The sequence below is a fragment of the Ambystoma mexicanum genome, chromosome 11 (assembly GCF_040938575.1).
Source record: "Ambystoma mexicanum isolate Mex_15411 chromosome 11, UKY_AmexF1_1, whole genome shotgun sequence".
Taxonomy (NCBI): domain Eukaryota; kingdom Metazoa; phylum Chordata; class Amphibia; order Caudata; family Ambystomatidae; genus Ambystoma; species Ambystoma mexicanum.
This window is the reverse complement of record NC_090934.1, coordinates 1290908777-1290924304: the sequence shown is the minus strand read 5'-3', so window position 1 is coordinate 1290924304 and position 15528 is coordinate 1290908777. Positions and strand designations below refer to the sequence as shown.

Here is a 15528-nt window from a genome sequence, read left to right as displayed (position 1 = left end):
GAAAAATCGTCTTTTAATCTTCTGTCTCAGACTTTTCATCAATCCAGCACTGATTGTGTTACTAATCAACAGACAACCGAGCCGGCGGTTATAGGTGCTGCTTTTGATGTGTGCATTTCACAAGATTTTCTTTTTTAAATGTATTTTATTGGCATTTGTACAAATACATATACATGGGTAGTCAACAAATAATAACATAACAAACAGTTAACCAACACAGTCTTCGTAGTGCGATATATTGTTCTTGACAATGTAGGTGAGGAGGGGGGCCGGTATCCAGCATTTCAAAAGACACAAGGGGTTGAGTTTCAGGGGTTTTCATGCCTGGGATAATTCTCAGTCATATCTCTGATAGGGGTGTGTTCTCAGGGGGGTTTATGGTCTGTGGCGTACTGTATGTCGCGCAGCAGGGCCTTCCATGATTCTAGGGTGGTGTTGGCATTATCGCCACCTGAGTTGGTTCCATCTTGCCAGGCTCTGGTCTCATGTTCTGTCCATCTTTCCAGGTCTTTAAGCCATCGTTCATGTCTCGGGCCCCCTGGTGATTTCCATGCCATCGCTATGGATCTTTTTGCAAGAATGCAGGCTAAGTCCATTTGTTTGACCAGGTGCTTGTATTTGCTCAGTCTGGGATGAGCTCCCAATAAGCATTCCTTTGGGTGCCATTCATATCTTGTTAGCCCCGCATTTGTGCAGGTGCTTTTCACCATGGACCAGAATTTCGCCGTTTTGATGCAAGTCCAGAACATGTGGATCATGTCAGCATTGTCATTTCCGCACCACGGGCACTCCGGAGATGCTTGTTTATTGAAGGTGGCAACTCTGTGGGTCATGTACGTTCTATATAAAACGTTTAGTTGGACTTGTTTGAATCTAGTGTTTCTTGACACCTCTTTGGGGTATAGTAATATTTGCTCCCATTCACTATCGGATAATGTGATTTCCAATTCGGCTTCCCATTTTTGCCTCAGCGATGCGCTTTTCGGATTGGATCTGTCATTCAGTTTGTTGTATAAGCGGGAGACGGGTTTCCAACCGTCTGCTAGGTCATACATTTCTTGGAGGAGGGGATCTGGAGCGGGTTCTTCTGGCCAGACAGTCCATTGTGTTCTGGCCGTCTTCTTAAGGCGGTGGTATCACAGAAATCGTGATTCCTTCATTAGCTTGTAGCGATTCAAGTTCTCTGAATATGCCTTCTTCGAACATGTCCCCCTATGTGTAAATTCCGGCTCTTTCCCATTTTCTGGCTGTCGCAAGGTCCGTCTGGGTTTTGCAGGTGTCCACCAGGATGGGAGTATTGGGATTGTAGGGGTGTTTCAGTTGTCGAAGGAAGCCAGTTCTAGCCCATATCTGCCTGTCCAGGGTAACAATCATGGGGACTTCGGATGATTGCTTCATCCGATTCCGAAGCATTTCTTTGGGGAATAGCTTGGAGGCTGCTTGTCGCAGTAGTCCAGCTTCGGCAGACTGGTCGTCGGAGAGCCATTTTGTCACATGGCTGAGTTGTGCAGCTAGATAGTACCTTTGGAGGTCTGGTAGTTGTATCCCTCCTTCCTTGTACGGGAGCGTAAGCGTGGGTAAGGAGAGCTTGTGTCTGGATGACCCCCATATGAAGTCCTTGATTAAAGATTCCAGTTTTCAGAAGAAAGGAGGTCTGATGTAGTAGCAGACGTTCACGAAGTAGTATAAAAATCGGCGGAGAACTATCATTTTGACTATTGCTGCTCTGCCCATCACTGCGAGCGGTAGCTTTGACCAAAAGTTCATGGATTTGCGAAGGCCTCTTACTGCTTTTTCCGTGTTATATTCATGCGCGAGTGCAGGGGTGTGACTCACGTCAACTCCTAGGTACCTAAACCTCTCCAGTTGCCATTGTATCCCGACGTCTGGTAAATCGGACTTGTCCAAGTTCCTGGGTCTAGCCAGTGGGAACGCACAGGATTTTAGCTTGCTGAATGTTATCCCGGAGTATCGAGCGTAATTATCTATGATGTCTAACGCAACTTGTGCATTAAGCTGAGGGTCTTTCAGGTACAGGAGAACGTTGTCCGCGTACAAGCATATCATGAAGTGATACTGCCCAGCCTGATGCCCGCGTCGAAGTGCTGTTTCCTGAAGGTAGGCAGCTACTAGTTCCAGGCCTAGAATGTATAACATCGGGGACAGCGGGCATCCCTGCCTAGTGCCCCGCTGTATCGCCCAAGCTTTAGACACCGTTCCTCCGGTCTTCACTCTCGCTACCAGTGAGTTGTACAACACCTCGACCCATCTCACAAAGCCCTCGCCGAAGCCGAACTCCCTTAACACCTCGAACAGCCATTCCCAGTAGATGGAATCGAAGGCTTTTATGGCATCTAGCGATAGCACCGCTAGATCTTTGTCTCTATCATAGGTCTCTGCCATGATGGGCTGGAGTCTCCTCAGGTTTGCCGTGGTATTGTGTTCCTGGAACGAAACCGTTCTGGTCCTCATGAATCAGGGTTCCCACCACCCTCGCCAGCCTCTTGGCTAGGATCGTGGTCAGGATCTTGCAGTCGTAGTTTAGCATTGCAATTGGGCAGTATGAGTCACAGTTGTCACTAGGTTTGTTGGGCTTAAGTATAGGGATGATAATTGTTTCTTTCATGGAGTTGGGTAGGATTCCATTTTCGTATGCCTCCATATAGCCTCATGTAGTATCGGGGTGAGGGTCGCTTCATATGCTTTATAAAATTCTGGCGGAAGCCCGTCACTCCCAGGGGCCTTGCATGTAGCTAGTGATCTGATCGCCTCTGTCATGTCTTCTGCAGTGATTTCCACGCCCAATAGCTCTTTGGTCTTCTGTCAATCTTGGGAGCTTAATCTCCTCCAGGGTAGCTCTTATGTCCTCCACCAGTGTTTTAGTGTCATGTGCGTACAGTTTAGAGTAGAAATCCGCAAATGCGCAGTTGATATCCTGTTGCGTCCTGTGGGTTGTCCCCCTTTCATCTGTTTTCTCAGTTGGGAGGTGTCTTGGGAACTCACGTTTACATAGCCAGGCCAACATTCTACCAGGCTTGTCTGCTTCTTTCTGTGCCTTGGCTATATAAGTCGTGCAGTCGAATTTAGACAGTCTATTCCAGGCAGAAAGACATTCCTCCCGGGTTCTTTTTAGTTCTGTCCAAGTGTCCGGTGTGGCGTCTATTTCAGACTCCAGGTGTGTAATCTTGTTTTCCAGTTCCGATTTCAGATGTCTACGGATGCAACCTACTCCGGATATGACCTCTCCCCATGTCACTACTTTCATGGCTTCCCATAGCGTGCTCCAACTTGTCACTGAGCCTTTGTTGATGTCTAGGTAGTCTTCCAGCTTGGTACCAAGTTCCTCCTTAAATGCATGGTCAGTGAGTGCTGCAGGTAACATTCTCCACAACGGGATCGGTGGTCTGGGTCCTCTGAGTGTCCATTGCATAACCAGCGGAGAGTGGTCTGATATAGTTCTGCCTAGATACATTGTGGATTCCACCTGTTGAGCCAGTTCACAGTCTATGAGCAGATAGTCAATCCTTGTGTGGACCTTGTGTGGGGCAGAGTAATAGGAATAGCTACTCTTGGTGCGGTGTTGTTCCCTCCAGATGTCTACTAGGTGGAGTTGTTTTATTGTGGTGTTTAGCACATTGGTTGCAGTGTTATCTAGGTGACGGGGGGGGGGGTCGATCTGTCCATAACTACGTTCCTGATACAATTGAAATCGTCTCCCCATATAAATGCTCCCCCTCTACGGAGAATCATTTTGGTACTTACCACAACACGGGATACCTTCACACCTCAAAATGTTAAGTATGAGTTTACCAGGCATACTGTAGTGCATTCGATAGTTCCCCACATTATTAGGTATCTGCCCTCTTTATCGGCTTCGTAGTCCAGTAGCTGGAAGGGCACAGTCGAGTTTACCCACGGGAATACTCCTCTGGTGAACTTGGAGTAAGGTGCCCCTCTTCCGGTCCCTCCCCATCTCTCGGATAGTTTAGCTGTGGATTCTTCTGTGAGATAGGTCTCTTGAAGCATTGCTATCGAGACCTTTTTCCTGCGCAGTTAAGAGTGGATCCGATTCCTTCTCAGATATGTGCCCATTCCCCTCACATTCCACGTCAACACCCTGAGTTGGAATGCCATTGCGTTGGTACTTTGGTCTTTTCATTCTGGTCACCCCAGATTTCACGAGGCGGCCACTGCCTCAGGTGGTAAGGTTCTTTGCCTGGGTTCCGGGGTTCTCTCATCTCCGGTCCCCGAGGCCTTCTGGTCCCGTGCCACTCCCTCCTTGGCGTTTTGAAGACTGTGTCATTAACAGAATGGTTAACAAAACTTGAACTGGTGCGCCCAGCAACTACATGTTCCTTCTGGTGCTCAGGCTCTCTCGTACCGTCTGGACCCATCCGAGTGTCAGGCACGAGTGAGGTCGGTCAGGCAACTGGCCTGTCCTGAACTGTTTGTGGGGGTAGGACTCTGTGCCTGGCATGGGCCAAGCGAGGGCCGCATCTATGTAGCGAACTGTTGTGTGGTTTACCTTCTCGGTGTTTATGTGCGTTATGCCTGCATTGGCTTTGTGAGTCGTGGATCCTTCCATGTCTCAAGCGCTGACAAAGGCGATTCTTCAGCTTTCCGTGGGTTGGGTGTCTTTGCCTTCCGCTAGGTTGTTGTCTTCCAGCCACGTGTTGGCGGCTGCTGGAAATTCCCAAAAAATCGCCCTGCCCTTGTAGATCACCTTCAGTCTGGAGGGGTATAACAGCATATATTTCAGATTCAATTGCCTGAGCCGAGCTTTAATCGGCACAAATGAGTTCCTCTCTCGCTGGACCTTCTGGGTGTAATCGGGGTAGATGGCTATTTTGGAGTTCCCACGTTCAATGGGTCCCTCTTCTCTAGAGTACCGCAGGATGGTTTCTCTGTCCTGGAAATTGAGTATTTTAGCGATTATAGGGCGAGAATGTGAGCCCGGTGGGGATCGTTTTTGTAGGGATCTATGCGCCCTCTCGACCGAGAATCCTTATGTTAGCCTTTCAGCACCAACCTCTTGCTGTATCAAGGACTCTATGTAGGCCGTCGGGTTCGAGCCTTCGCTTCCTTCCGGGACCTCAACTATTCTGACGTTGCTACGTCTGGCCCGGCCCTCGGCCTCCTCGGCTTTGGCCTCAAGTACGGCCACTTTTCTTTCCAGATTCACCACCTTAGCTTTCAATTCCGTTGCGTCGTCTGACATTTCTTTTATGGTTGTCTCAGCAGTCGTCACTCTTTTGGTTAAGTTGCGGGCATCCTGGCGCATGAGTTGAATTTCGGATTTAAACTCCCCAATTCTGGAGTCTATAAATGTCTGTAGAGATGCGATAGCTTCCAGCACCTGGGCTTCATTTTCGGAGGGTGGAAGGACGTGGTTGCAGAGGGGATTTCGTTTTGGTGGATACGTATGTGTCCATGGTACCGGTTTTCCCCTTATTTCTGGCAGCGATGGTGAGGGGTGTGCAGGGGCGCTGCTCGATCCAATCCAGGGGTGGCGGCGTAAGCTCCCGGCGCTGAGCGGAGGGTAGTCCATGCCAGTCCACAGTGTGTGGGGACTGTTCACGTGGGTCCCAGCACCCACTGTGCTTTATGCAGGTTGCTACCAGGGATCAGTTAGGAGATAGTGGATGAGGGCTCCTCTGCAAAGACCGCACTGGCCTGGTGAAATCAGTGTTCAAGTTCTTGGGGGAGCATTTGTAATCACGCCGGTGGCGTGTCGCTTTAATCCCATATGCCGGTAGTGTTTGATGGCTTTGTGCCCCCTCCGGCTGTTCTCCTGACCTTTGGTTCTCCGTTGCAGGAGGCGGGCAAGCGGCAGGAATGCGTGGCAGGCGGGCGCCCCCGCACTCACGGGGTCCGTGTGTCTGTTCCCGGCATCGCTGCGTCGCTCCTGGTTTTCCGCTCCCGTGCAAGCCGCCCCCCAGCCACGTCGGAGTCAGGGGCCCGGACCCAGTCTCCCAGCGTGGGAGCACCTTCTTGTCCCCTCGGCTGGCCGCTCCACCCACGCGGCAGGACCGGAGCTTCGTTGTCGTCGCAGCGTCGTGAGGCAGTCCGCTGACGACTAGTGTAGTGTCGAGGTAAAACAAGCCCAGGCGGGGAGACGGGCTCCTCTCTGGTCGCGGCTCACCCAGAATGGGCACCAGTTTGTTGACCGGCACCGCTGTAGAGGCGATCGATGTTTCTTTCAGCGCCTGTTTCAACAGGTGGCCGCCATCTTGGGTCCCACCGGCAGAAGGGGGGGGGGGGGAACTTTGCAAGGGGGATTCTATGGGTCTGGAGGCCCGAACCCAGGTAAAAACTGTAGGATCGTGTCGGGGGCTGGTTCCCCTTCACTCGGAACCGGTTCTCTTCATCTCCGGTGTAATTTCGGGCAGGCGAAAGGATCCAGATGCAGCGTCTCGGCCAGAGCACGGTGACTCAGCCTCTACTCGCCATAAACTCCAGGCCACGATCTCTGCATTTCACAAGATAACCTGGTTTCCTTGCCAGATCCTCCTCATTTACTTTCCGGGAATAATTATTTAACAATCATGCCAGCAAACATTTGTTCTAATTCCTTTATTTTCTATTCTAACTTCATGGTAGAGGTTTTGGATGAATCCTCGGGCGCCTCTCCCTCAATTACAGAGTATAATAAATGCCTATCAGCACATCATTCTAACTCTTTAATGAATTCTATTATGGACTCCTCGTTTGTACCTCGATTGGGGCCGGTCCCTCCTGAACATCTTTCAATTCCTCATTTACCACAATATTCATTGATGGCGTAAATTTAGGATCATCTTCCATCACAGCCCTCAATTTTATTCTCAACTGGCTTGTCAGATTGTATGACAACTTTAGTAGCGTGTTTAAATCACAACAATATACTCTTAATTCCATGAGCTTCAAGCTCTCCTTCGTAGAACATCTGATTCTAAAATGTGGTGCCTATTCCTGTGCCTGTATTGTTTAGCGCAGTGCCTTCCAATGCAGAAGTGATTAGTGATCTCCCTGGACCTGTTTGTGAACCAATTTGCAGTCAAACACTCCATACTGAAGATGCCCTTGGCCCCGTTGGGGCTGGGAGCATAACACAGACAAATCCCTTGGTGGGAAATCTTTCCAAAAAATTCCAAAACATGAAAGTGAAGCATCTTAATACTAACCGTGGTTCTAGAAAGTTTCTGCGTTCACGGTTAAAATCTTCTATGCCTTCTTCTTGAACAGTAACTTTCTCTGAAGAGCTTTAGTTGGTGGATGATGACGGGTCATCTGAGGTCGTTCCTCCTAATCACGCAAAGGCAGCCAAAAAGAAATTTAAAAAAAGGCAAAAAGGCATCATGCGCTACCTTGCAGTACCCAGTATCTGGAGCGGTTGGTAATGTACAGCAGTTTTAGATTCAAGACCCTAAATCTCCTAAAACATCTCTTGCAGAGGACAAAATTGAGGCACTTGATTTGACATCTAATGGTCTTCTGAACATATCCGTGTAGGATTCGGACTCCCCCAATCCTGTACTTGATAACAGTCAGACAAATTCCCCTTTGCATCACTATTACTGTGGGTATAACATCACCTCCGACTTGTCTGATGCCTTCTTCATCTGCTTCTTTTGTTAATACTGGCTTAAGAGATCTGTAAATCATTTTACTAAGATCTCAAATGAGATCTATTCTGACTTTAACTTGCTTGCAGATTTACCTCGTATTTGTATTGGCATTCAGAATATTTTTTAAAAGGGCCAGAATAGGAGCAATATCTTGAGAATGCTCCATATGGTATTGTTTACAAACTTTCAGCAGATACAGGCCTAGTCTAATTTTTGGCAGACAATCAGACTGATTTTGTTCTGCTTTTTATGGGTTCTGAAATTGTGCAAGATATGATTCTTAATGGATCTAATATATTTTTAAAAATGGAATTTGATTTTTTCTTGCCCTCAGGAAATCTTGCATGCTCTACCAGGCACCCTAGATCAGGTTGTCTTGTGGGAGCACCCTTGGGTAAACATCTTCTGGCTGTGAATTGCTCCAAGGACTCCCTGGGTAAAAGGAATGCTTGTCTTTATCAAGGGACTTCACAACATGAACAGACAACTGATGACTGGTCATGGCTTCTTAGTGCTAACCAAAAAACTGCAATTTAAACCAATTTTAAATCTTGAACACTTGACTAGATATTTTTAAAGTTTGTTCTTGGAATACAAGGGTTTCACACATTCAGTGAATTTAAGGACGCATATTTTTAATTTACGAGATTATCAGATTATTCTTTTACAAGAAGTTTGGATAAGGGGCCTTGTTACATTGATTGTTATTCAACCTATCGGCAACCAGCACTTGAGGGCCCAAGGCGAAAACCCTATGGTGGCCTCATAGTGGCACTTAGCAATGAACTTCCTATTTCTGTCTGTGTGCTTCACGATGAAATCCCTGATTTGCTTATCTTAATAATTACTACCTTGTACAATACGTATTAGGATAATGTTCTTATTATTAATTTATCTAAATCCAACTTCTACTGAGGGTGAAAAATGGAGAGGGTTGCTAAACAACATTTTGTCAACCTGGCACAATGAGAACGATGGGGGCATATTCTCACTGCGGGAGATTTCCATTGTACTTATGGATGGGCCCAGATTCTTAAAAGGCCAGATGTATGTTTGTCTGTTGCCGTCATGTGCAGTATAGGCTGCCCGCAGACACAGAATGCTCCGCTAAAGTGAGCTGTTGCCTTAAGATATGCACTGGTCCAAGTCACATAGCTTCGCCTGTTACAGTGGTCCAATTTGCATAGCTGTGCCTGTTGTCACCGCTAGCGGGAGCTGTAGGCTTAGGATATATGGTCCTACTGTGTCATTGAAAACCTGTACTTTGACCCACGTAGACGGGCCTGTACACTAATTTTTTAAAATATGCTACATGGCCCCTCTTCATTTTGGGTTAGTATTTGTTTAATTCTAGAAACTTGAGACCTTACTGTTCTTAATTGTAATTTACAGGGGGATGTTACTCCTAAGGGCACCTGGAAGCAAGTCACTTCTTTTATTCTTCTATCACGGAGTATGTTTGGGTCTCAAGCTATTTTTTTCAAACTTGTTTATTTTTTTTTATTTTTTTTTTTAGGTTGTCGATACTGACAAAAGTGACCATATCTGTTTATCTGGTTTCTTCATGCTCAAGCAAAAGAGGGAAAGAGAGCAGATAGGCCCGGTAAATGTTGTGGTAAACTCCAGTAGGAATCGCTTATAGTGGATTCCAAAAAATGTTTCTTTAACTCTATAATGCTTACTACAATTGAGAATTGTTCTAAAGCCCTGTATTCACACATTTCTTCGCTTTTGTCGTTTTCGAATAAGCTGTTTTTAATACAAGGGGAATTGCTTGATTCATATTTTCAATCTCATGCTACATAGGGATAGTGAGCTCATGCTAAACATACCCATTCTATTCTGTCTCTTCTGTAAGCCTATCTACATAGTCAGCCTGTTCAGTTAAACACTATTCCCAAAGGGATCTGGATAGCCTGCCTAGATAAATTGTATGCATGCAAACAAGACATTAAACTTTTGATGTCTCCAAGTTGGATTCTACAATTTTGGTTCAACCTTTCTTCTTTGGAGATCTAACATTGTTAATTAAGAACTTAAAGACCTCTAAGCAGCGGAGCACGAGAGCCTACCCAATCTTATTTTGAAAGATAATTTAACCCAAGCAACAATTCTTTACGTCCTCTTCTCTTTGGCTCTTTCTCTTTAAAACAAAAGTTAATCCCGGTTTCCTGGCAGGCTGCCTTTGTGTGCTGATATTTTAAAAAGACCATTGGAACACGGCCAATTACTCTTCTGGATACGTGTTCCAAAATGTTTCATTCTCTTGTTCTTAGACAGGTGGAAGCATGGTCTTCAGGGTCTAGAAGGTTAGATATTTGTTAGTCAGGATTTCGAAAGGGAATCGGGACTGGATTTATTAGTCTTTTACTGTTTCTCTTAATACAGCAATCTGCAGCTAAACGACAATCCCTTTTTTTGGCATTTTTAGACTTGTCTAATGCTTTTGACAATATCAACCATGCCAAATTATGGGGTAAACTTGCAAAATCGAGTATGCTGTCTTGCCTTCTGGCATACACTTCTGGCTCTTCCGGTTATTCGCTATTACAAAACTAAAGTTGTGCCTTCTCCATTATATGGAATTTCTTGATTTTAATTAACTTTGCTGGAATTGCCTAAAGGGCATCCCCTGCAGAAGAGTGTTGCCCTACCAAACACTACCCCTTGTATGGTGATTGGGTATGAGCTTGGTTTGACATCACTGGTTGCTGGAATAAAGTGGCAGAAGATTCTTCTGGGACTGTCCGGTAAATTCTCTATTCTTTGTATTGAGAGACTCAATCCAGAATAATTAGTGTGAGGCTCTTTCAGCATGAATGAATACTTGAGATCACCTTCTCTTGGATCTTGGTGCTTCTAGGGAGGATTTGTGAACAAACCTCCTTGGGGTGAGGACATCGCTATGGTACTCAGACTGGTGTCAAACCTCTGATTCTGTATCCTCTTATAGGCTATTTTTAGATCTGGCCATGATTGAGAAGAAGCTAAACTGTATTCCCACATATTTAGTTAGGTGTACATGTTTGTTTTATGTGACTACGCTTACATTTGCATGAGACAAATGAAATAATTGGTTGAACAAAGTTAAGTATGAGCTCCGTCTCTGGAGGCTGTGCCTCTCACCTCGCAGTGCAGAAAGACTCCACCATTTGCTTGTGAATTTTTCCAAGCTGCATGATCTGCTAGTTTTGTTATTCGAGCATTTTGTTCTAACTATTTCATGTTTGTATATGCAAAGCTTTTGGCATCGTACAGATGTCCTTAATTATTGCGAAAACCAAATTGATATCAATTGTACTAAAACCGGTTAGCGTTTTTTTGGGGAATCTAGATATAATCTTGGGTGTTCTTGTTTTATCTTATCTTTTTCTCAGGTTGTTTTCTTTCAAAGCATATTTAAATGTATTTGTATTGTTTTATGTGTTTTATATGTGTGAAAAGGGATATATTTTTTAACTATATCGCACAATAAAATAAATGATTACTATTTATGGAGCACACGTCACAAACTGATTAGCCCGTTGAATGATAGATATTACCTAACTCTGTGGTACTCATTTGATTGACTTGAGAAGGACGAAAGCCTGGTTCAGCTCTGTTGGGATTTAAACATTTGTCCTGCTGGGTGGCACATCACCTCCCCAGTCATCTTAGTAAGTACTATTGACAATGGCTTTGCAAAATCCCTGTAGAGTTAAAAACAGACCAGAGTTCATGTGGAAGCAGGAGGACTGTACACCTTCTCCTGCTGGCATGTATAACGTTAAAGTACCTGAAAGAATAGTTGGGCAAGGCACTGGATGCCACCGCACTTCGAACAGTGCCACATGGGCGGTCTCTTGATGAGATATTCTGGTTTACACACATTTTACTTTGGCTCGCTGGAATCATAGCCTCAACGTTGATTGCAGTGACCTTTTCATTGTTGGAGGAATTTATAAAGTTCATGTTTTCAATTCTGAATGTTTATCTTTTCTCTGCCAGGGTTGGTCCAAGTGGAGCTGAAGACAAGAAAAACATGCTTTTGGAGACACCAGAAGGGGAAGCCGGACACCTACCTTTCTACAATTGAAGCTATATATTATTTCCTAAAGGAGCACCATGTGCATATTTTAAAAGAGGATTACAACGGAGAATATGACAATCTTCTGTTTTTCTTCTCATTTATGTGCAAATTGATCAAAAAGGCAAAACATTCTGCTGGGAAAGTGTAAACCTCACCACTCACTCATCCATCTGCAACACACACTTATTTGTTAAATAAAGGATTGTGCTTTGACTTTATTAAAAAAAAGGCAAACGTGGAGTGATTTAAATGAGTTCAGTCTGAGTTATTGTCTTCATTTGTTCTTCCCCGTAACTGACTCCTAAACCATGGGTTTTGCTGCAGAGAAACAGTATTGCAAGGAAACCCTAACAATTACAAGCAGTATTTACGGTTAATTAATAAAAAATGAGTCCCTTAACATGACTTGGCCATGCAACAATAATTCATGTGTTTGTTCACATAGCGGTTTGCTTAGATCTTGGGTAAACAGATTGATCAAAGTGTGATTTCTGGTTGGACAAAGATGTAAAAAACTTATTTTGCAGAAACCAATGATACTCACATTCATTACAATGGGCCTCGTTACATGTTTGGCAGTGCAGTAAAAAACTGGTGGGTATTACGTTTTCACCAATTTTTGGGAACTGCTGGCATTTTTACTGGACCTCCAAACTATGATATTGGCCATGGAGTGGAGGATTTCCACTTAAACACTAAAGATAAAAGGATTTACAGTGGCAAAATTACCTCTCGCGATAAAACTGCAAAAATCCTCATGGAGTCCAATTGACTCCAAAAATGGGGACTAACAAGACCATTACCACCACACGGCATCCTGTGGCAAATCCATGGGTCTGAGCGGCGGTAGCGGTAACTGATTTTGTCAGTAATTTGGCAGATACACTGCCAAAATGCCATCAAACTCGGAATGAGGGAGAATGTGTAGGAAGGCAATATTTTCCAGCCCACCCTTTCAGTGGCTGAGCTTGGAGACAGGGCACTGGAATTTTTGGCTTGCAGGTACTTGAAAGTGTCGACACAAGTGGCCAGGCAATCCTTATCTAGGTTGCGGCATAAGAGTAAGTGGATCATTTGTGTTATTTTATATGGTCTCTCGACTTCATTTTCATTATCTGTAACCCAGGAGATTTCTACATTTAAATGGGCACTTCAACGTGGGCGCAGCTTAAATGAGCATTCCTATAGAGATTAGATTCCTCTCCTATAGAAACAGTATGGCACAATTTTAAGGATAAATACATTTGGTAGCCCTGTTGAAGGGGCCCAAAGGATTGTCCTGAACATGCTGGATTATCATTGACCCCTTGTAATGAGTGACATTTAACTAATTGTGTTTACTATTCACTGTGATTAATGGCAATTAATTTGCTCTGAAAAGGGTAGGATCTTCAATCGAGGCCAGGCTTTATGCAGTCTTCTCTTTACCTCTAGAGTTCACATTTTTTTTTCTCTGAATTTTGTATGAACCAGAAACTCTGTTGTCCTATCTTCTTCTTTTGCTAACAAGGTTGGATGACCTTTCACAACTTGGGCTTGAAGAGGACTCTATTCAGATCAGGTGTGCTACCACCCTGCGCCCTCCCTCACACCTGGCAGACAAAGTCACCATCTGTGGCCGTCAGTAAACCAGAAGTCATAACCTGGCTAGAATAGAGCAACAGAAATAACATTTAAAAAAAGAAGGAACTTGAAAACAAGCACTCTTGATCTATGCCCTCAGACTTTGGACCCTCCTGCCCACTGGCATCAGACCCGCCCCAACCCTCATGGCATTTCGAAAACAAATCAAGGCCCTACTCTTCAAGGGGCATCTTCTTAACACCCTTTCGGATATCCTCAAACCCACCCAACAAGGACACCTGAAAATATCCTGTGATTTGCCTGCTATGGCAAAATCCTTTGGAAGAGAGGCCTTCATACTAACCATTATCTCTTGCATTTCCAAATGTTAGTCCATCTTGGTTGTGTCTCCAATGACTATTTACAAGCTCATTGTATCCATGACAAGGCAGGTCCAGGTGCTGTCCAGAAGGATATGGTCAGCCACTTCAGCTGGCCTAACGATTTCCCAAAAACACCACTCATTAAAAAAGGGTTGGGATGTAGTTTGGTCACACTGTCCTCGGAACATATTTTCTGGATCATTTACTGTGATCCTACAATTTATATTCTGCTTTGAGCGAAGTCTTATTTTTTGGGACTGAGGGAACATGATGTACTAAATACATAATTCACAGTTGCTTCTGTACTATTTTTCGTGCACTGTTCCATCGAAGTAAATGTCCTCATGGTAATTTTATTCACCATAACCTCCTGGTGGTTGTCTTGATTGGTGCTCAGTAGTCCCATAGGAGCCATCTGGGCATAATTATCGATTTCGTCTTGTGGGTAATTTTCCTTTCTAAGACACACATCGAGCCTTGGTGGCTGGCAGGAGTTTGATGCAGTCACAATAGAACACTTGAGAAAATAATCTCTGGACACCACACACGTTTCTGTGCTCAAAGAGAATTTTAGACAGTCGATCTTGCCAAGATGTGACTGTCTTGAGTGAGACTTTGACCCCCCAAGTTTCTGGCGAGAAGCAACTCCTTGTAACACACCACACATCTGGCCGCAGCTTTAACCGTTGATTTGCTATTAAATTAATGAAAAAAATAAAATGTTTTTGAAATTGAGAACACTGCTGATAACCAAGGCGTCTGCACAGTTCAGTTCTGAAACGAAAACTGGCAGCTTCAAGGCACTGAGTATTGTGGTGATGCATGATTCAGTATTTGGCACAGCACAGGAGCAAAGTTCCAAGTATGGCAAGTAGTAGAAGCAGGACACTGGTTGGCGAGGAAGCCAATGCTCTAATAAATGCATTGAATGCTTGAATGCCCTGTCTTAGGGTTTTTAGCAAACATAGTGATCGCAGAAAAAACGGATTTTATGCTTGTGAACCCAGATCCGTCAATCAAGGAGTGCATATCCTCTTCCATTGTGTCTTGACTGGCTAGGAGAGATACAATCTGACCGCCTTGCAGTGTGCTTAGAGATGCGATTCTTCACTGCTACACACTTGTATGCAAATATTTTGTAAATGAGCTAAATACAGACATTTTAGAAATTGTAAAGGCCTTAAATTTAGGCTTGGCCAGTATAGCAATTTCAATTGTGATGGCCTGTGTGGATTCAAAATAAACCCACATCATTTAACTTGTGCACACAGACTGATAAGGGTTGGTACCCCAACTTCAACATGATGCTTTGAACTCTGAGGTAGAAACCATTTGACAAGCTATGTACATGACTCTGAAATGTTTCAATAGGTGTAACATGAAGCAGTGCATTCAGTGCTATTCTCACAGGAATTCACTTGTGCAGCATGTGCAGAAACTATGCGAGTGGAACCTTTGCAATCACATAACGAGTACAGTGTTAATTCAAGACTTGAAGGTGAAACGCATGCATGTGAGTAAGGCACGGCATCATCTTGCCCAACCCATGTGTTATGAATCAAATATACATTTCGCCAGGAATGTAGTTCCTGACAAACCATAGAAGATGTAGTTTGAAGCGGTATATTTAAAACACCATGCACAATACAATTAGAAACTTCAGGTAGCCAGGCAGATGATATCACAAAACCTCTTTAAAGCGCGCTGAGCAACAAGAAAGAAGAGCTTGACATTGCCTGGCGTATTGTAACCCCGTATTGCAACCCTGGACAAGTTAAGTGCATTGATCTGTTCTGGCCATGAAATCACCCTCCAATCTGGGACTCCTATGCTAAGAGTATCCAGAAAATATGTTACAACAGAAAGACGTACTGCTGATACTTGGTCGCTTCTAATAATAAACTGG

General features: G+C 44.5%; 1 protein-coding gene across 6 annotated transcripts in view; it reads left to right on the top strand.

Moving 5' to 3' along the window:
* DTWD1 (DTW domain containing 1) overlaps positions 1–11929 on the top strand; it is a 152033-nt gene extending 140104 nt beyond the window's left edge. For all 6 annotated transcript variants that reach the window (XM_069624778.1, XM_069624781.1, XM_069624780.1 and 3 more), the window contains one exon: positions 11595–11929. In XM_069624778.1, coding sequence (XP_069480879.1) covers positions 11595–11824 — 230 coding nt within the window. In that variant the 3' untranslated portion in view covers positions 11825–11929. The remainder of the gene's footprint in view (positions 1–11594) is intronic.
* The last annotated feature ends 3599 nt before the right edge of the window (positions 11930–15528 follow it).